General features: G+C 38.1%; 1 protein-coding gene across 5 annotated transcripts in view; it reads right to left on the bottom strand.

Moving 5' to 3' along the window:
- Nucleotides 1-1,252: 1,252 nt before the first annotated feature.
- Nucleotides 1,253-23,112, bottom strand: part of ARHGAP15 (Rho GTPase activating protein 15) — a 598,478-nt gene continuing 576,618 nt past the window's right edge. For 4 of the 5 annotated variants that reach the window (XM_037020776.2, XM_037020777.2, XM_037020774.2 and 1 more), the window contains one exon: nucleotides 1,253-1,616. In XM_037020776.2, coding sequence (XP_036876671.2) covers nucleotides 1,433-1,616 — 184 coding nt within the window. In that variant the 3' untranslated portion in view covers nucleotides 1,253-1,432. The remainder of the gene's footprint in view (nucleotides 1,617-23,112) is intronic. The other variant, XM_037020779.2, reaches the window with a different exon arrangement.

Genomic DNA, 23,112 nt, shown 5'->3' with positions numbered 1-23,112 from the left:
TTCAGACAACTCTGTGGATGATGGACCTGCATGCATATCTGGCTGTCTCTTAAGTGGACTCTCTTCCTGTACCATCTACCCCATCTGTGGACAGCCTATGCCCCTGAGCTCATGTTTGCTCTAAGTGTTTGCTCTTAGATCTGTGCTTCACACATTTTATTTACATGCTTTTTTTTTCTTTTTATTAATAAATTGATAACTAGACTTACTCTTCATTGCACTGGATTAGTTTTATTTATTCCATTTGAATTAGATTAAAAAGCTGTCAAACATAAGTTTACATTTTTATCAGCAGAATACTTCTTCCAAACTGGGTATGAGATGTGTTCAGTTAGAACATACTTATCAAAATAAAACATTCGATGTATTCTAGACAGTTACCCTTTTGTTTATCCATGACAACTGAAACTAGCCATCAAATGGGTAAAGCAATCTGAGCCTAGTCAAGTAATCCTTAGGGCATATGGGAAAAAAGTCTTTTATAAAGTTCTTTCTCGATGGATTTAATGTAATTCACCAATAAAGCATCCTCAGAAGCATAATAAAAATTCTACATAAAATGACATTGCAGGGAAAAGGAAGATATACAGTTTGATGAAGACTCAAAATGGATGTTAACATTAAAAATGAGCAGTCATGTAATTCCTGTATAATATAAAGATCAAAATTCCAGTGCACTAATTTTGCTTCTAATTTATAAGACACTATGTTTATGGGATCACAAATAGTATATATTTAAAAAATCTCCAATGGCAATGTTTTGAACTGTCATTTTTCTTTAGAAAAATTGCCATTCAACATGCTATATTTGTAAAGTTTATCACATAGCACTGATAGCTGGATTGTATTTTATATTTGCATTTTCAAAAATGTTCTCAAAAGATGAAATATGTCTACTTTGGTTGAGAATCTGATCTCCTTTGTTCTATTTTAAAATTATGAATTTCTGCCTTCCCCCCTCTTTTGGTTCTACTCATGTACAAGCAGGAGTGTGGGAACATGTCTGAGATGGTCAAGGTAGTGAGGAGGCTCACCTGCGTGACACTCATATCCTCAACCACACTCACACTCACTCACATACCTATACGTCTACAACTATACCCCCAGTGCTGGAGAGCAGTGTTAAACTGACTTTTTGGAAATGTGCTGTCCTCTGCACATGATTTAATCATGCGGGACATGCATAGTGCATGTCTAGACGTTCTAGAAGGCACAGCATTGCAAGGGTTAATGTAGAACACATATAGGCAAATATTGTCAACTATTTTATTCAAATGTTTGGAACTTAAACACAAAATCATCATTAAGTTTTCACAAAATGAGGCATCTGTCGCTTGAAAGGAAAAAAATATTTCAGAAATATGTTTACAGAAATGTAAAAATATTAGGCATCAAGACAGATGTGAATATATTCAGTAACTTGTCTTGTCTGTCAGTCTTCTGCGGAGCCGAAGATCGCGTTGTACTCACTCAGCATGAGCTCGGCGATCTGGTTTTGGTACACCATATGGACGGCCATGTTGCCCGTGTCGTTTTCAGCTCTCAGAAGGGTAGGTCCAAATACAATCCCTAAGCTTTGGGTGGACATCAGGTTCTTGGAGGCTCTTGCCACTATCCTGTGGAGAGAGAAAAGAGTTCATCGGAGTTCGAAGTGAAATTGTGGCTACCTTTGAAGGATGAAGGTCTGTGCTCTTGAATTCTTTTTCTTTTTTCAATGTCAATTTCAAGAAGGAAGTAAGGGCAGTGATTGGTTTTGGCAAAATAGAGAGTGCAGCATAAGCAAAAAATGTTTCCACTTCCAGGGCAACTACCGCAGCCCCAGTCACTCTTCTCTTTAGGCTCGAGTGCATGGAGACAGAAGCTGCGACTTTGGAGGGAAGGAGGCATCGCCTTGCACAACTTTTGATACCCATGGTGCCTGGCCATTGTGTGTGCTTAATAAATGTTTGTGGGATGAATAAACAAGGATTTTAGCTAAAATTACTGTGGACAGGTGACAAGATTCAGTCTTTGAAATGGTAATAGTCAATGGAGGAAACAGGTGAGACAGACATGCATGAAACACCTAAGAATCTGAGCACAGTAACTGGAACAATGGATGCGTAGTTGATGATGGAAAGCAACATGAGAACTGTGAAAAAAAATCAGTTTTTAGTGATGGAAGTGACTAAAGTGTTCTTGACAAATGCTAACTGAAATATATTTTGTAGAGAAGGTAGGTTCTGAGACACTTAGGTATATGGGAAAATTCAAAGTGTCTGCATTCATTTTGGATAGCCAGTTTAGCTCATGCCTCAATAAAATGCAGAATCCTGTAGTGTTTGTGCAGGAAAAGAGTCCCATGGAATCACAGAAATGTTCTCTTGTGTGAGGGCTCTAGGGAGAGCTGGAATACCAATGAAACATTAGGATGTGATGTTATTAATGGTGACACATTGCTTGCTTCAACACAGGACTCTTAAAAAGAAAATAAAGCCCCATCCTATACATTGAGACCTAAAAAAAATAATGTTTATTTTTACAGTTGAAGCCTACTTGGTTTTATATCAAAATTAGGAAGAGTGAGGCTTTAGTAATGTTCGGGAAATAGGAATAGCATATGGAAGGATAAGGTGCTAAGAAATACTAGACTTTGTACTCCACCAGACATGCAGCCCAAGGGAAATATGACTGAGGAGAATGAAGTGAAACAAAGGAACTTTATATAGAACTATGGCCATGGAGCCCACTGTGGAATGTTGGAGTGCTGGCTGGGCTTTAGATGACTCTTCGTCTGGCCTTTGTGGGCCTACACAGTCCTTTAGCAGAGAAGGCAGGAAGACTTGCTTTATTTCTATTCCTTCTCAAACCCGTATCTCTGAAGTACCATTCCTAAAACCAAAAGGCCATGTCTCTCTCTGAAATAGGCTGAGAAGGGCCAAAGCCACTGATTTGTGCATCCCCACAGTACAAGCTCATGGTCAGCAAAATGTCCTTGGCCCAATCAATATCAATAATAATCAAGAATTGCTATAAGCCATTTTGTCTCATAATAATCCCATGAGGTAGCCTCTATTATTAAGCCCATTTTACAGATAAGAAGACTGAGACTGGGAGTGGTATAGCCCAGTGTCCCACAGAGCTGAGGTTCACTCCCCCAGCAGTCTGGTTCCTGAGTCCGTGGAAGCATCATCGCCGTGGTCTGTGCTAAGACTCTTGTCCTGAATAACAGCCGATTTTTCACTCTTCCTTCCCCCACAAGATTATAAGATCCTCTGCATGAGAATCTGAGTTTTATTCCTCCTTGTAGAATTGTGATTGATAGCCTGGTTATAGTAGACTTGTGGGCAAAATGACTTTCAAATTTGGATTGAATATTCAAGATATTCTGTCTCTCATGTTCACTTTTCTTCTGCTTTAAATGGAGAGCATTTATACCTGTGAGCACTGTTGGCATGGCTACATTTCTGGAAGGAATTCTCATATTTTTAGAGTATCAGTGAGCTGTCTGAGACTTCAAGTTTAGAGTTTCCTTTGGAACATAAGATGCTATGTCACTTTGCTACTGAATTCACCAAAAGCTTGTAGAATGATTTAAATACCCTCCTAACCTGGAGTTAGAGCAAATGGAGAGGGCTTCTACTTTCCTTTAACACCCCTATTTACTTTGGTTTAAGATCTCTCTTGAGCATTTTCCAGACCCTTTTATTAGAAAAGCCATTAGTAAGACTCACTGTGAAGGAAAAAGAGGTTTTCTCTTTTGGTTGCAAAGTAATACCCTTTTGTGATACCATCTTCTTCATTAACTCCACTACCAAGTTCAAAAAACAATCAAAACTTGTTAATGGCAAAATGGAAAAATATAATCAATCAATTAATGGAGTATCTATGAGGTGAAATTTGCTTTAAATTTTACCAATTGCCAGCATGGTCTAAGTGATAAGATTTTTCTAGCAGAGAGCAGGGTTAAGAGATCAGTCATAGGGCATGGAGAAGACAGAAACAAAAGCAAGAACCAGTCGAAGTATGACAGAAAATAACTGATCAAGGGCATCTTGGCCAACAGGGGAGACGAACATTAGGCCCAGGGGTCAAGGGAGACTGAAAAGGGAAGGGATGCTGTAATGATCTTCTGAGGATTGTAGATATGTTTTCTCATTTGAAAATGGCTATATTTTCCATTGGAAGAAGGAACAGTGAGATTTGGGATAGCTCAGAACTGCATCAAACTCACAAAGGCGGAGTTCTGAGTCAAGAGACATCCAAGAGCTGATTATTGGAGGGGCAGTTGTGACTGTCCAGAGGTTGACATGGAAGAGGCCTATGCTATCTGGAGGAGCTGCAGTGAATGCAGGGGTAACAGCTCCCCAGGACTTACCAGAAAGTCACAGCAGGTGGGACTTGGGCCTTGAGAGGAGACAAAGTAGGCTGAAATGGGGCCACCTTTTAAAAATTTTTCCAGATTTAAAAAAAAATATTTTTCCTGTTCAGCAAAAGGTCTGGTCTTAGAATCCATAGCCAAATTCAAAGGAGGAAACCAAGACTCAGTTTTAAATAGGATAAAGAATAGGAGGCTAGAGCTGCATATCAGAGCCCCCTTTGGGGAACGGTTTTTCTGTTTGAGCCAGCAGGTCACAGAAGAGGACTCCTGTCATGGATTGCTGCCAAGGCACCAGTTTCCTAAGTTTCCTGTGGGTAAGTGTTTATTTTGTGCTTTTATGCAGGTTTAAGCATGGAACATTTATTCCACCTTGAACCTGTATCCTTTGTGTCCATTTCTCTGCACACTTTCTATTTGATTTTAGTAAATTAGTTTTGACTTATGAATGCTTTAAAATAATCTTGTTATAAGTAGATTTTACTAAATAATGCATAGTTTTGTATTCTTGTTGTGTTTGCATTACTGCAGGTTAAATTTTCTTAACAGCTTAGAATTTTTCCTTAGTTGGGAAAATCAAATTACTTGCAATAGCTCTTTGAAAATCAGATGTAGTTAAGAAGGAAAGTTAATAAGAAAATGTGGCTGGATATTAAATAGAATACATGCTATCTTGCTTATTCACTGTTACAGAATGTGTGTGTGTGTGTGTGTGTGTGTGTGTGTGTGTGTGTGTGTGTTCATTTCACTGGTACTTTGTGTTCTAAATATCAACCAACCAGTAGTTAGTGTGTTGAGAAATCAATCAGTCTTTCAATGTTCAGGGTAAAGACCAATTTGAGTTTGAAGTCACCCTACTGAATTATATGATTTGTGTAGACAGGCAAATAAATTCTCATATCAACATTTAAATTAGATTAGATATCTCATAGAAAGTGCAGATAGACATTTCTAGGTAAGAAGGCCCCCAAACTGGAGATGTCTGGGTAAATGTATTAATGTTGTTATAAACGTCATTACTCAAATGCAAACTTACCTATTCTCTACCTCAATAGACTGTTCAAAAGTTAGGTAGTCGGTTTAGAACCATATGGGGAGTTAACCGTAATTTCAAAGTATAGCTGGAATGTATCCTGAAAAATTATTTTCATCTTAGAACTTTAACTCAGATCAAGGGATATCATAATTAACTCTCACTGTGGGGACAGCTGGATATCGTAAGTGCCATTATTTGTAAAATAACTGGTAAAACACGTAGAGGAGGAACATAGGCTATTGTAAAAAATAAAAGCCTTGCATGAAAAAAAAGTCCAGTACCTATAATAGAAACCTTTCAAAAACAGTAAGTTGTATGTCCAGTAGCTGAAAATTTAATTGTTGGAAGAGAAGATCTGATTCAGAAACCATATAGGATTTTATGGGTTTGACAATACCTCCAGGAAAGCTTTCACTAAAGTGAGTTCTGTGAAATACTACTCCTGTGATATGATTTACAAAAATAGCATTCTGGAGTAAAATAAGTATTGGAGAAAATTGTATGCCATTTTTTTTTCTTGGAAATTCACAATAGCATAATAAAGGCCTTGAAAAGTCCTGCAGAAAATATCCCTGCTCATCTTTGTTTAACTCATGTCTTCCCTAACTTACTTGAATGCCGTAGATCCTCTTTCCTGAGTGACAACGGGGAGCATATATTAGGAAATGCTGCTGTAGTGTGCTTTGGTAAAGGCCTATATGTAAGTCTGAAAATGTTACGGAGTTTTCGCTCCTATGACACCCTGGCTCAGAATGGTGTAGCGGCTAATGCACAGAGGTCACATGGTGCTCATTTCTGGAAAGTTCCACCCTTTGGCAGGGCTCAGATTTCATTAGGACTTAAACTCCATGACAGTGTTATAAATTTTGAGCTACCATTTGCATCAGAGAAGTGAAAGAAACTCCCCTTCTAGGGCAAAACAAAGACCAAAGACAAAAGAACACACCGGAATGAGAAAGGTGAGAGCAAAGACATGGGTGAGAGGTTAATGTATGGTGAACTGATGGGTGGGTAAGATGGTGCAAAAACATTTAGAGATTGTAGATCAATATTTGGGAAATCTTCTGCATGGTTGTTTACTCACTATTAATTTATACCCAGGAAATCTTTAGCAAAGGTACCTGGTTGTAAGCAACTGGAAGAGCTCAAAATTTAGTGACTGTGAATGCTTGTCTAATAGGAAAAGGACTCCAAAGTACACTCTTTCAAAAAACACTATTAATACTAGTTTACAAAAATCTGGTAAAAAATAATTCTGATTTTGTGAATTCGTTCATGAAATAGCAATTGATATATATTCATTATAAAAGCAATTCTAATACTGCTATGTAAAATTCAAGTTTATAAAATCTTGAAATGGGTAAGAATTCATTTTTTCTGGCAAGAGGTGAAAAAGTGATATAGAGTTTATAGCATAAAAAGATAAGAAATGCCAGAGCTACTTTTTTGTCAGGCCCAAATGGACAGAGCAATGATCCATCAATCTAACATTATTTTAGAAGCAGTCTATGATCCAGTGCTACAGATGTTGGACCTCAGACAAAAAAATCCTCTAGCTGTATGCTGGGTTTTTCCAAAAGTGAGCTGAATTGCTAACTCAAAGAAATTTCTTGATTCCTTTAAATCAGAACCAAATGACTCAAACTGAAAGGGCTTTACTGTAAAACTCAAAATTAATACTGAATTAAGAAGACCAAAGCATTTAATAACAGTCTGGCTCCACACAGATATATGGATGCAAACTTGCTTTTAACTCTGTGCTTTGCTGTTACCATAGCAACTTGCAAAGGAAATTGAAAGCCACATAATCGCCTGCAGGACAACTCAAGAGGTATATGGAAGTATTCCCTTCCCTATCTCTGGAATGCTGTGATTGTCCAACAAACATCGCTTTAGGATGGTTTAACTTGAATGGGGAGAGTGTGACGGTCACACTTGCCTTGCAAAATGTAAGTCAGCCACTATATGTGAAATGTTAATTGTGGCTTTGACCACTTAAATGAAGAGAGGCTGTTAAAAATAGAATAAATTTTCAATATGCTCAACTTATGTTTTCTGTGTGCTAAAACTACTCTGGGGGGGATCCATGCTAGCCATATGCTTGCTTGCCCTCAATTTGCACAAACTATACTGCTGTTTATATCAGATTTATTATTATTATTATTATTATTAGATATAAGATTGGGGACTTAACCTCAATTTTACCTTCTCTCTTAAAGTCATGGCTCTATGTCAGCACCATTTTCACGTATTACAAAAGCAGAAGAGCATTCGCAAAAGTTTTTGCATTTAACACCAATGTGTGTCAAGGTGGTCATTCACTGGTAATTCAGCCATCTGCAAAATTTATAAATCAGTTAATTTACAAATCAATTGGTTCAAACTATTTGTAAAGACTTTAATTTTATATGTATAACCATATTCTTATTTTCTAAGGCCATTTAACAACTATCCTCCTAAGTGGGAATTATTGCTTTATTCTAACATTTTTGCTTTTAAATAATCTTTAAAACCATGTATATGTATTTCTCTCAAAGCACATTATGGACAAGGAGCTTTAAATGGCAGTTATGTATTCATGACTGGTATGGCCTTCTTCGCATTTGTTGAATACCCTCTTTGCACTGATTTCAATGCAGATGATTGAAACATTTTCAATTATTCATTTGTTTCCTATTTTTATTGATTGGACATTATAGGGAGATTCTGAAGTATCTTTAAAGCAATATTCAGAATATCTAATAATATAAGAGGGCTACTGACAAAGTAAAAAACGTAAGAAGTAACCCATAGCCTTCACAGTGACTTATTTCTTGTTGGAATGTGTACTCTATAAGGTGACAACAATCCTTGATAAAATGGGATATTAGAGCCAAAGCTCTTACAGAGTAGATCTTATTTACAAAACACACACACTAACAGTAGTTACCATTTGTTGAATATCTGTTATGTGCTAATCACTGTGCTTCAAACCTATCACAATTTTCAAAGGCACACTTAAAAATCAGCTTTAATATCTTTTTTCTGATTTCAAGCAATACATTCTATGAGAATCTGAAAAGTTTAGAAAAGTATAATGATTGAAAAAAACCCACCAGTAGCCACAACCAGTAACTTAATGTAACCTATATTCATTCATAAAAATCTATTGGTATGTACTAGGTGTGGACACTATTCAGGATGTTAGAGATAATGGAACGAGTAAGGTAGACAAAGCGCCTGCCCCTATGAAGTTTATAATTTAGTGGGAGACCCAGATGACAATGATCACTGTATTATGTGATTTCAGGCCCTGAAGTACAAGAAAAACTAAGAAGGGAAGTAGTGGTTCTTCTATTGATCCTGAAGACCCTTTAAAAATCCTAATTGCCTGAAATCCATCCCTCAAGACTTATTTACTTAGCATGGGAAGGGCCTGGTTGCCTGCAGATAATACAGCTCTCAGATAATCCTAATGAGCAGAGCAGATAGCAGGTAGGGTGCTCAGGAAGCCCTCTCTAGGGAAGGGACATTTGAGCAAAGGCCTGCTTAGGTGCACGTCACAGGGGCAGGAGAATTCCAGACAGGGAATGGTAGGTACAAAGCCCCTGTAGTGAGGTTGTGCAAGATGGTTTTGGAAAGAGAGAAGGGGATAGTGTGGCTGGAGTGCAGGGAATGGGGCAAAGAAGGTAGGAGATGCTGTGGGCCTTAGTATTAAGTAAAATCAATATATTGAAAAGTCTTTCCTCCACACTTTGGTGTATTCTTCTGGCAGTGGTTCCCAGACACCCCCACCCCAGGAGACATTTGGCAGCATCAGACCTTGTGAATGTCATGACTGCTGGAATGAGGAGTTGCTACTGGCATCTAGTACATAGAGGCAAAGGGTGCTGCTAAACACTGCACAATATGCAGGGTCTCTGCCCTGACACCAGAAAGGATGAAGAAGCCCCAGATGTCGATAGTGCTGGTGTTGAGAAACCCTGCCTCAGGGTAACATTGCAGAGAGGTAACGACTAGATCGGTGGTCCTCAAACTTACTGCTCATAAGAATAATTTGAAAGCTTTGTTAAAACCCAGATGGTTGGGCTCCACCTCCAGATTTCTGATTCAGCAAGTACGGGGAAGGACCTGAGGACCCATGTTCCTCACAAGTTTCCAGGTGATGGTCCAGCTGGTCCAGGAATCACACTTTGAGTTAAGGCTCTTGTTTGCTTAAAATGTGATAATGGGTGAGAGGGCCTACTAATCCTCTGAGCATAATTATAAATTAATATCACTGTTTCCAAAATAATTGCCAGCTGATAGGTGAAAAATAGTCTGTCATTGCTTCAGCTTAGGAATCTTTGAATTTAGAAAATGGGAAAGAAGTTTAAAAATGAAACCAAATGAACCAGCCATGTGAATTTTCTCCTCTGTGAATAGCTGTTCTTATCTCCTGTCCCTTTTCTTACTGAGAACACAGAATTTTGTTTGTTTGGTTATTTATTTTGTATGACAAAATTAAAGCATGGTCTTTGAAAAAAAGTACTGATCAGGAGTATGTAAAAGGAAAAAATCTGTCCTGTTTCCTTGTCAAATTTCTCCACAGTCTCTCTCTCTCTCTAATATTTTTACTATCTATCTATCTATCTATCTATCTATCTATCTATCTATCTATCTATCTATCTAATCTATCTATCTATCTATCTATCTATCATCTATCTATTATCTATCTATCAATCTATCATCTATTATCTATTTATCTATCTACCTATCATCTATCATCTATCTAATCTATCATCTATCTATCTAATCTATCATCTATCTATCTATCTAATCTATCATCTCTCTCTCTCATCTATCTATCTATCTATCTATCATCTATCTATCTATCTATCTATCTATCTATCTATCTATCTATCTATCTACCATCTATCTATCATCTATCTATATCTATCTATCTATCTATCTATCTATCTATCTATCTATCTATCTATCTATCTATCTATCTATCTATCTCTCTGTCTATTATCTATCTATCTATCATCTATCTATTATCTATTTATCTATCTATCATCTATTATCTATCTATTTATCTATCATCTATCATCTATCTATCTAATCTATCATCTATCTATCTATCTAATCTATCATCTCTCTCTCTCATCTATCTATCTATCTATCATCTATCTATCTATCTATCTATCTATCTATCTATCTATCTATCTATCTATCTATCTATCTACCATCTATCTATCATCTATCTATATCTATCTATCTATCTATCTATCTATCTATCTATCTATCTATCTATCTATCTATCTATCTATCTATCTATCTTTATCTATCTATCATCTATACTATCCATCTACCCACCCACCTTTCTTTATAAAAAAGGAATAAAAAAATACATATATGCCACAATTTGCTTTTTTTTCCCCCTTAACTATATATCATAGGCATCTTTCCAAGTTAGTATATATATATATAAATACCTCATGTTTTTTAAAAAGTTGTTACATTTCATAGTATGGTAATACCTTCATTTATTTAACTATTTCCATTCTAGTGGGCTTTTAGGTTGCTTCTAATTCCTTACTGGTGCAGATAATGGTACAATGAAGATTCTTGTGTATATAGATTGTAAGTTTTTCCTGTATTAAGAAGCATAACATTTCATTATTTTTGGTATGCTTTTATAGTCTCACAATTCTCTTGTTCCTTAACTTTATGTATTTAAATGTTTATGCTGTCCTATCTAGTACTGTTTCTTTTGGAATGTCTACCATTGTTTTTGTTACTATCAAATTCATCAGTTTAAAGAGATAAGATACATATCATCAAGTTTTCTCCCAGTTTTACTTAAATTAATGATTTTATATTTCAGCATATCTCTAATTAATCTTAAATATATTTTAGTGTATGAAATGGCTGGTAATCTGAATGAAATTTTTTTCCAAAAGCTAGCTAATTTCCCCCAGTAACATTTGTTGAATAAATCACCCATTCTCCATTGATTTGCTATGCTACATTTTTGGGGCAGTTCCTACACACACACCTGGAGTAGTCTACTTTGCTGATGATCTCTGTGTGTATTCTGAACTAGCGCTCTGCTGGTTAAAGCATTTTAACTTTATTATATGTTAGGAATATTCATCCTATTTTTTTTCTTCTTCAGAGGCACAAGAAAATTTCCAGATGAATTTCTGCAGATCAACAAAATGAGCCTGAGAAAGACTGAATAATTTGATCAAAGCCATGTAGGAAGTAGCAGAGCCTAGATCTTTATTACTCTGGGATATAGACAGTCCTTCTGCAAATAATTAAGATGCCAGAATTTTAAGTTTGAAATTAAGGGGCTTCTTAATAGTGAGGCCTGAGGCCTGAGGAAGACTTGGGAGAGAAGCGAATCAGAGAGTCAGCAAGAAGTCTTGGGTGACATATTTTGTTTTTTTAATCACCTAATTCACATCCAAGGATATATTTATGGAGAGGAGAAGGGTGTTAAGGTGGAAGAAAAGCCAAAGTAATATGCAAGTATTGCTGTTTCTCTGGATTCACACGATTTTTTAAAATTCTGAAAGTATTCATTTCTCAGTGTGAATGGAAATGCACTATTGGTGAGATAGATTGAGAATTTTAGTTATGGTTTTCCTTAGGTGCTTTCTCTCAAGCTTTAAAATGGTTTTGGCCATCCACATGTGGCCATGTCAGCAGTAAAAGAAGCCTTAATTCCCATTCCCTGTGCTTTGCTGATTTACCAATAACCACTGATAATATCACCATCCTGGGAGGACACAGCCTTAGAATTGGGGAGAAATGCTAGAAAATATATGTTGGGAGTATTTTTAGAGGGGAAAAAATTGTGAGACTGTTATTATTCTCTACCTGAATTGTCCAATAAGGCTGTTTAAAAACTAGTATGTGCTAGTAACATTTTATATAGAATACTGAGTGTTATACATAGATCACCATTAATTAGGCCAAGCAGAAAAAGGCACCTTATCATAAGATATTAGTAGAAAATACAGAAATAATGTTTGCCTTGTGATGTCAGATGAAACTAAAAGGAGGACTACCAGTGTGCAAAGTCAGGATTCATCAACCTCTCTTCAATCTTTCCTTTTCACTTAGGTGGACAGAGTAGCTCTTCACTTCCCACTAAGGGCATCTACATGAAATCTTTGGCAGTTTTCTTGAAAACTATTGCCTTGTTTAAAAGCTCTCAGAATAGCTGAAGAAGAGTCAGTTGCAATTTGGGTATAATCATTCAACCATCCATGCTTAACATTACTTTCTGAAGAAAAATAAGTTTTACTGTGACTTGACTTGGAGGGAGACACCGCACATTTAGAAAGCACGCTGTGAGTGTGAGCAGCAGAGTGACATGCGTGTAACAGTGTGGCACCCAGACGACCTGCATGGGGGCCCCGAGTTCTGTCACCCAACCATGATGGTTAGTGAACAGGGCAGCGATCCTTGTCTGAGAAGATGTGGGGATGAGGAGATCGAACCCTTCAGGGATGAAGGAATGAGGTGCTGCATTGGGTCAGCCCTCTGACCAACAGAGGCGATAACAGAGGGTGTGCGGCATCTAGAGTGGACAGTGGAGGAGGGAAACGATGACCATCGTTGTGGGCTCAGGCCCAGCTGAAGCTACATGGCTTGAGTTCATCCTTCTAAAGCTTTCACCTCAGAAGTTCCCCCAGGAAGTGAGACTTCCTGGAGTGCTGGGGAGCTGCTCCCCAAGCATACATGAAGAATGGATTTGAGTGGCACAGATGGTGGCCTGTGGTGGACACAAGAGGTACTGTCTCTTCAAGGAAGGACAGCTGCCCCAACTGTGGGTGGCAGCGCTCAGTGTCAGGCATCAGTCAGCCCCTGCGGTTTGGCTCATCCCCCCAAGAGATGCTTAGAGGTGGCCTGTGGCCAGTGACTCCTCACAGTGGGGGTAGGAAGGCTGAGCCTTTTTGGTGATTGGGTGCACCAGAGATGCTTCAGAGCTCCTGTAGGTTGGTTGGGCTGGGCCCATATCACATGATTTCTCTTTCTTCTCCATCCTTCTCTACCCCTCCTTCCGTTTGTATTCATAGATATGCATCACCAGTTCAATCCCACCTGCGTTGTAGCCATGAGCTTTGGGGGATCAGAGATGTTCCAGTAGAAAGAGAACTGATCTGAAGAGAGGTTCTGAAATCTAGGCCTGTGATTCTGCTGTGCCAGGAGAGAGAGAACCCCCTGCTCTAGGGAAAACTTGCAAGCTGGGATCTGAGGATCTGAAGTTCTCCCTCTCTGATGACTGTGTAGTCTCAGACAGGCCTGAGCCGTTCTCAGAGCCTCAGATTCAGTGGCAAACAACTCATGAGTTGTTTTGAAGATTAAGTTAAAAAATGTGTGCCAGACCCTTTGCAAATTATAGAAACATTAATTTTTATTATATGTGATTACTTCTGCTCCTGTCAATTGTTATTCTATAAACAAGGAAAGGGAGATTAGAGCTCATTGGTTTTCCACTTTGGCTAAAGCTTTTAGAAAAACAAAGGGATCGCACAGAGATTCAGATTTTGTTGTCCAGGATTGAGGCCCAGGTCTCTGACTTCCTAAAAAGCTTCACAGGCAAATCTGGTGTGCGTCAGGTTTAACGACTTCTTGGTTAAATGACCTGTCCAGAGGTGACACAGCCAATTAAGTCAGAAAGCTGAGACTCAGATCTAGACCTTCTCATGTCTGTCTTGAGTCTTTTCTGCTGTTATCCATGCTGAGGTTTCATTCTTGCACAAAATCTTATCGTAACATTAAATGTTAGTCATAAAATATAAAAATAGAGATAAGAGGGATTTTGAAATTAAGACATAGTATAAATACAATGTGCTATGATTATTAAATATTAGAATAATTGCTTCTAGCTCCTTAGAACTAAACCAGGTGATTTGTGTGCTTTCAGTGAGTTAAGGGTGAAACTCTGTAGGTAACATAAAATATTTTTAGGATTATATGAACCAATCACAAATCAAACAAAGTGATACCAAGGCTGAAATGAAGTGAATAAGCAGAAACATTTCCGGGAATTCAAAATGGAGTGATGAACTGCTCCCTTGCTGTTCTCCTATCTTGAACACAGGGACTTAATCCGGCATCGTGAGGGAAGAGTACAGGAAAAAGACAGAAAGAAGGATAAACAGAGAGATGAAGATCATTTCAGTGTGATCATGACCAGACTATTCGTATTTCTCACATAGCCTGGAAACACTCTCCTATTTATTGGAAGATGTGACCTTTAAATGTTCCTTACTTGCAAAAAGACAAATATTCTAGAAGCCTGGTGTTAACCTGTGGCATCATCTGTCCTGCCTGCTCTTCGATTGGAGGCTACTTCAGGGAGGGTGCAAACTGTAGATGAGCAAATGTGCTACTTATTCTTTACATTTCCAGACTTTAGAATAAGCTTTCTTTGACAGCTCTCTGAGTCCTTTAACATAACAAATCTTAAAGCAGTCTAGATATGTTAAAATGTGATTTTTTACAGTGAACTGACCTGAGTTGAGTACTCCAGTTGAAATGTGTATTTTTTCCCCCTCAAAAGCTGACTTGTAGGAAAAAAAATCAGATATTCTATGATATACTTTGCCTCAGTGACAAGATGTTTTGGGGGAAATCATCCAAGCTTGAAATAAAATCTTTATTGAAAGTAATTCTACATTCATGCCAGTCAGATACAGTGTAGGATTAGACCAGATATCCCGGGGGAAAACTGCGGTATATGCACCAGGCAGAGTTGATTATTTGGACCTCCTGTCAGTTCCTAACTTCCTGACAATGGCTGAAGCATTCACGGCTGCTACAACTCTGTTTTCATCTTTATTTTGAAGGAAAGTTAATACACTTTACCTTAACTATGCCAAATGTACTGGAAAATAACACAGTAATAAGATACATCCTACCTACCAAGGGATATCTGTATGTAGAGATCATTTAGCTGTGCATTTTAAGGAAACAAATACAAGCAGCAAATGACTGAAAGATATTGTGATTATTTTTTCTGCTTGAACTTTTAAATTTCTCGGTAAAGCCTTCTGTGTGCTGTCTTAAAATTAATGTGTATACATAAACACGGAGCCCAGTAAATGGCTTTCAGTGTAAATTTCCTTCAAACGGCAAGTTGGTACCTATTATTATTAGTGTTATTATTACAGTAATTCAGTTATCAATGTTATTTGGTGTCAAAAAGAAAGATGCAGGTGTACCAGGTGACACTGAGTTCCTCTTAGAGAATCAACAACAGCGTAAGATGTCACCCTTGAAAAACTCATAGAATTGTATTTTGGGCATAATTAACACTGTAATTAAACAAAAGAGAAAATGGCATAAATGCAAATTTGGATGGATATTCTGATTCATTGTGAAGACTAGACTGTTGTAGGTCTAGAGGAGAGGAAAAGACAAGTTCTTCCAGTAGGTGCTTCATTTTAAACACCTTCATTTAACAATTCTGAACTTAATTTCATAATTCTCAACTTTTGGTTCTCTAATCAAAAATTCATTCATCTCACATCACCGAAGAATGGAAGTGGCCTGTGACTCAAGTGTGAAGACAGAAATAAGTCTAGTATTGAGTTGTAGAAAAACGACCACATAGTTGACAAAGAATTTGCCGAGGTGAGAACACTACGTGTCCTAAGAATTACGTTGCTACCTGAGCATTGTTTTGAGGTAACATGTAAATTTAAAAATGGTCTTATATTAAAAAAGATCATTAACATCCTTCAGTGGATGAATGGAAAAGCTGTGTGACATCCATACAATGGAATGATATTCAGTGATAAAAGGAATCAAACCATGAAAAGAGGTGGAGGAATCTTAAATGCATATTACAAAGTGAAAGAGTTCAATCTTAAAAGGCTGCTTATTGTATGATTCCAAGTATCTGACATTCTGGAAAGGGCTGAACTCTGGAGATAGTAACATACCAGTGGTTTCCAGGAGTTAAGGGAGAGAGAGGGATAACTAGGCAGAACAGAGAAGATTTTTAGGGCAGGGAAACTATTATGTGTGATATTGTAATGGTGGCTACATGTCACTACATGTTCGTCCAAACCCATAGAATGTAAAACAGCAAGATTGACCCCTAATGCAAACTATGGACTTTAATTAATAAAAATGTATTGAACTGGCTCATTCATTGCAACAAATACATCACATCAATGCAAGATGTCAAAATAGGAGAAATTTGTGTGTGTGTGTGTGGTGGGGGAAGGGAGTATATAGGAACTCTCTGTACTTCCTGCTCAATTTTCTGTAAACCGAAATCTGTTCTGATAAAATAAAATCTATTCATTAAAAAAAAAGATAATGAAAGAAGATTGCATACATTCAGGATCCAGAGGTCAATTTCCCCACTCGTCTATCCTATGGCCACACATATCTGAATTGCTTTGCACTCTATGTCTTTCACCTTTAAAACCATATTTAAGCCTGTCTATACCAGGAAACCTTTAAGAGTTGTATTCTGATCATTTCGTTATTTGCTTTCTTGGCATTTAAACATTCAGATTGTATTACATTGCTGTTGACATGTTTTATTTTTATCTCTAAGTTATTTCATGCACATATGTTTTATCTCCCTGCAATTAGATTGCAATATCTTTGAGTTTAGGTGGTGTGTTACCTTCAGCTTTACTCATATTTTGTTTGCAGTGGAAAATTTGGGCATTCAATACCTTCTTCTTATTCTAATTAGTTTTTGCTTTATAGGTGGCTGGCAGGTTAAAATTTTCCTCATCAGCAGACAGGGAGGTGAACTGAACAGAAATGAGTACTCCCCAATATTTTCTTGTTTACAGTCAGAGCGAAGCTATCCACAGATATGCTTCTTAACTGTTTTCTCTTTGGTCCAGGAGGGAGAGCAAAGTTCATCAATGAAGACATTGGACCTTTTTCCATGGCATTCCTGCTTCACTTTCTTCTTGCTCCTATCTACTATTTTATTTTTTGAAAAAAATTACAGTAGATGACTGGTGAATAGAATTTGGAAATACAACAATCTAATGTAACATTGAGATGCATTTTTTTTGAAAAGGGAATTCACTAAGTGCAAAATATCGTCCTTGGATGCTCCATTTTCAAAGGTTTTATGAGGTAGTGTGAAATTACTTTACATTAACGTGTCAACAATAGATTGAAGGAGTTACGAGGTTTGTGCGGAAATGTCTTGCTTCCTCCCAGACAATGTCTATATCATCTAAGTGAGAAGGAAAACCATAGGAATTTGGAGAAAAATGTGATTCGATGAGGAAGCTTGAGTCTCATGAGTACACATTAGTGTTTGTGACTGGAAGGAAGACTGACTTGTACAACAAGGAAATAAACAAAAAGCCTGGTTCCCAACCCTGGCTGCACTTGTTACCGCATGTAGAACGTTGGGGAACCACTGAGCTGTCCTCAGCCTCAGCTTTGTTATTTGGAACATCAGACAGTTGGGCTGGGAGATTTCTAATTTCCTTGTGTTCTAAATCTTATTGATGAACAATTTAACACTTAAAAAAAAGCTTAAACCCTTTTTATTTCTTCCTCAAATTTGAAGTAATTTATAAGGAAAGTTGATGAGTTCAGAAACACATGGCAAGCACAGTCATCAATTGCAAAATAAAGGAACCCATTTGAAGTGTAAGAGGTTTGTAGTAATACATACATAGACCTTAAATACATGCTTATGAATATGGTATGTATTATAGAAAGGGTGTGTGTGTGTATCTTTACTATAAGATATACATTTATTTATTAAAATACAGAATGAAACAAAAAGGCAGACACTAGGGATTTTAAGGAAACAGACATGAGCCTCCTGTTCTCTTGGAAGCATAAGGGTGTGTCTGTAGTCTGTATTTTTGTTTTCATAACACATATAAAAGAATGGTGGAGACGGACCAAGAGACCCACTCTGGTAGAGGGATGACACAGGTTTGCTTTTACCTGGCTGATGGGGGCTGTCTGTGCTGCTGGGAAGAATCCTGTAGTTGAAGGTGCCGTGTGAGAGGGTGAGAGACCAACCAGCAATGCCTACATGGGATTTGGATGGAGAATGGTGGCAGCTGTGCCAGGAATGTGTCACTCAGTGGAAAAGTAATTTCAAAGGGAAATCAGATACATCTCTAGAAGTAGTACAAGGTATTCCTGGATGAGAAGGAGCCCGGGAACTTGAGAGCAAGCTGCTGGGGGAATTTGAACCAAGTTGCCCTTAAGTGACTATAGAAAAATGGGGAAAATTATATCTGGATAGAGGCGTCAAAGTTAGACAAGTAGTAAATTTAGAAATATATTGGAATTACTATTTGAAGCAGGTTTAAAGAAATGTACATGAAAGAGGTATGTATTGGGACTGTTTCAGATTAGCCCATATATACTGCTTCATTTTTAAAAGGCAATTGTTCAATATTCATAATATGCATTTTTAAAACTCAGTTCACAAAGGATATGCTTTGTTGACCTTATAATCAGCCAAAGATCAGTCCTTCATGTGGTTGCATATGCTTATGACAGAGAGTCATGGGAAGAAAAATATAGTCTCTCAATGGTTAAAAAGATCTACTAATATCAAGTAGTAATTTTACTAAATAGTGATAATGGAAAGGGAAGATGTACAAGGCTGTCAAATAGAAGGGTCAATGGATTCTATTTATTTTGTGTTTATACTTTTGTAGTCTTGTGTGGCGCCTCATTGCAATGTCTTATCTAGGAGGAACACTAATATGACAACATTCCTGATTTATAGATGCTCAAATAGGTCAAACAGTTTGATTCATTTCAATTGGATAAAAAAGCGTCTTGTTGAATCTGAATTCTTGTTTTGCAATGAACACAAACTCACACTCATTATTACTTATGGTGCTTTTCTTTATGGATGAAGTGCTTCACAGCCAAGTAGCGGTAGTCACCAGCTGATGGCCATAAGGAAAGGCAAACACTGTCAGAAGAATAACATCCTTAGCCAAGTGTTTATGCTGGATACATATACAATACATAACTGTTCTTAACTAATGATACAAAGTCAGCCTCCCCAAGTTTCTCCTTTTGTATTTTATTTCTTGCCACCCATGTGTTGAGCAAGATTTTTCTCAGGACCTAAGCCCCACCCTAAAAGTTCTGCTTCTTTGCAAACTGGATTTATTCTTTCTAGCTTCATCATACATCAAATCATACATCATATATCATACATCATACATCATACATACATACATCAAATAGCTGTGAATTGTTTATAAATACAATTGTAGGGATATGACTGTTAATGCAGTTTCCAAAGGTGGCTAAGATATTTACAGAGAGTATCTTAAACAATGAAATGATCTGGATAATTTTTTCCCCCTTTATAATTTTTTTAAATATTTTCTTTCTAAAGCTATTGGTTCATTAATTCTCAATGAAGTATTTTTTTTTTTTTTTTGCCCTGCAAGCAGAGAAAACATCTAAATCTTCCTACAAAGAACTTCAATTTTTTTTCTTCTCCTTGCTTCAACTTCCCTCACTTTAACTTTCCTCTAACCTATAATCTGGAATTTTCTCCTCAGTTGGCTAAGTTCATGTTTTGCTGGCATTCTTTTGACCAGATATTCGCTGATATGTTCAACACCAGGCAGAAAAATCAGGCAAACTGCTGAGATGGGGGAGAGAGACCTTGGCACATTAGGAGGGAGGTAAAGCCAGCTAGATGTAGGCAGCCCAGAACACGGCTCCAGGGACAGAGAGCGGCTACAACATAGTCAGTCCTGAGCACACAAGAAGCTAAGCAACACAAATTGGTAAAGTAGCTTTTAAATAGGCCACAGCCAGGACATGAGCAATATTTGCAGGAACAACATGGCGACTATCTCAGTCAATATGACACCATCAGCAAGAACGGCTCAGCTGTGACCGAGGTAGCAGGCCCTTCAGCAGACGTCTCTGCTTCTCCTTTTCTAAACTTTAATGGCTGTCTGGGGAGTCATCTTCTATCTCGTTAAGGAGTGATGTTTGTTCAGTTCCTGCCTTGTGTCACTCATTTTTCTTGTGCCTTATCTCATTTTCCTGACAATAATTTTATAAGATGAGGACGATTATCATTCCCATTTTAAAATGGGAACCTTGAGGTTTAGGGAGGTTGTCCAGTGTCACACAGAAATGGTGCCAAGATTTAAACCCAGGCCATCTGAGTGCATAGTCTGAATGCATGTTACCCCTTCTGACATGTTATCCCTCGTCCTTCTCACACCTCATTGGTTTCTCTGTTTTCTCTTTTTTTCCCTCAGTCCTGCGTCTCTTAAGGTCCCAATCAGATAGCCCTTGTCTCGATACCCAGAGCTCTGAGCCAGCCTGTCTCCCTCCTTCCCTGGTCCCAGCTCACTTAACCGTGGCCCCGGTTAGAGCCCCAGGCCCCTTGCTTTCCTGGCAGGAGAATAAAGACAGCTGGCAGTGAGAAAAGTCTGTGAAGGAGAATATGAGCAGAGTCGTGGTTCTGGCTTTGCTGTCTGAGAACTCCCTGTGTCAGGGAGCTGTGTCGGCTTCCCACACTTGCTACACAGACAGATGTTTTCAATTATTATCACTGACAAGCCTCCAGGCCAGGTTCCTTTCTTATTGGCTGTTACTGGACTCAGAGGGGAATAAAGGAAACTGAGGCTAGGACACAAAACACCTCAGTCATCACTTTAATCGTGTTTCTCCAAAGCAACTGGTGGAGTTGGACAGTTCACCCAGAACTGGAATCCTTTTGTAAACACAGACTCCATTTCCTTGTAAACCTTTCTTTCATTCTGGTTTCAGTTTCTCTGCCCATAGTTCTGACATTCTAAGAGAGTGAGACATTTGTCGTTTCTTTACCAACTCTTTTGTTGTTCTTCCAGAGTTTTGGGTGTATACCAGAATACGAGGGGAGCTGTGATTTAGCAAACTGAACTTGATACTACCAGAGCTGGCATTGCGCAGTCATCTTTAAAGATGATCTGGGTTTCATCTGGAAGCGCTGATGTCATTGGGTGTTTCCACGTATAGAGACCTGGGGCATGTTGACCCTAAGGCAGAAGCCACTTTTCATATAAGGTTTGCACCCACTGCAGGGGCTCCTGAGAGCCACCTGACGCATCCCTCCTGCATTCCTAGGGCTGTTGCTACCTTTCTAGCTGATGATTGTAGCATCCATAATTACCCTGATTTCCTTACCTTTCCATCTCCGGTGTGTCCTAAGGAGATCCAATTGATCCTTAGGGAAATCTGAAGGAAGCCTTGGCATGGTCCATAATAGAAAAGAATGCAGGCCTGGCTCTCAGAAGCCACTCTGACAGCCCTCTCCTCTAACTACCTTTTCCTTGCATGGAATTCGGTACCACCCAGCTTCTAATCTCTCATTGTTTATTCCTCCCTTCCTGTTTCTATAAATGAGAAGGGAAAACTAGACCATCAGGTGGATTAAAGCTTTTTAAATTCGTTTTTATTTCCCATTCTTCCTGTCATTTATCTGGTTAGAAAAAAAATGTATTCAAGATGCTCCAGTGTTTCTGCATATTAGTTTTATGTTCTTTTCATGTCCTGAAATTAGATTTGTGTGTGGTCCATCTTGCTCAAGTCTTCAAACTGCCTCGTCTCTGCTGCCATTTTAAAAACAATAGCAACAGACATGCAAGTCACCAACTGTATTTGGTAAAACAGAAAAAATCCATAGAGTTAATCCTGAAGGCCAGTCTCCATTTTAATTTCGGAAAAATGTCTTTTTGACTTTTAAACTGAACTATTTTAAGCCCAAAGGTAAAATATAGGATGTTAATTCATCCTTTTCAGAAAAGGCACATGAGGGTTAAAACATATGCTTCCTTCCTCACTCAGAAAAAAAATTCATTCCAACCTTTCGGGGGGGATCACATATAGCTCCCAAACAGCTGAAGCTAAAAACATCAAAGTTGGCATGACTTCACTTATCACTGAATCAGGAAGATTAAGCCAAGTTTTTGAAGAAAATGGTTGAGCATTTTAAAAATAAAAGAAGCTAAAATGCTGTCTCTGAGCATGCTCAGTGGGAGATTTTTAAATATTTTCTTTAGGTTAGCTTTATTTTGCTCATCGCTTTGGAAATAGTTCAACAAAAGCTATCTAATTAGTCTTTGTTAATATTGATCACTGATGCCCTAGCCAAGGCCCAAGTGTCTGTCACCTGCCAAGGTGATGTTTCACCCTATTTGCCAAGGGACCATTGCTGCTCAGCGCTGGTGAGTTGCCTTGATCTTTCACGTTTCTGTCAATCTTTGGTTCAGTGATTGGGGTGTGTCAAATATAGGGGCGGGGGGAGAAAGAGTGACGGGGTGTTGAAGTAGCTTCACGGCAATATAGTACATTGAATATAGCTGCTAGACCCTTGTCTGTTTTATTTTTCCTCTCTCAGTTATCCACAACTTTAATATTTCCCCCCAAACATAGGTAGGATGATTTTAGTATTCGAAAAACAAGAGGTAGTCTACATGAACTCTTAAGCACATAAATATGGTCCTGAAACTGGAAACGGAATAGATCCTGTGCTTTTCATTTCCCAAGAGGATTTAATTCTCTTTTAGGTACTAAATAGCTCATGCTGGGCTACTGTCAGTCGGGGGGCTGCATTTACTTCTCAATAAGGCAGTAAACTGCTCCTGCTTCACCTGGAACGAGATCAATGGACAGACCTGGAGGATCACTGCCACCGCGCTCGTTAGCCCCACCATCCGACACTGTCTCAAGATGGAAATTTCTCAGATGGTAC

This window comes from Manis javanica, chromosome 7, assembly GCF_040802235.1.
Source record: "Manis javanica isolate MJ-LG chromosome 7, MJ_LKY, whole genome shotgun sequence".
NCBI lineage: Eukaryota > Metazoa > Chordata > Mammalia > Pholidota > Manidae > Manis > Manis javanica.
This window is presented reverse-complemented; position numbering and strand designations above follow the sequence as displayed.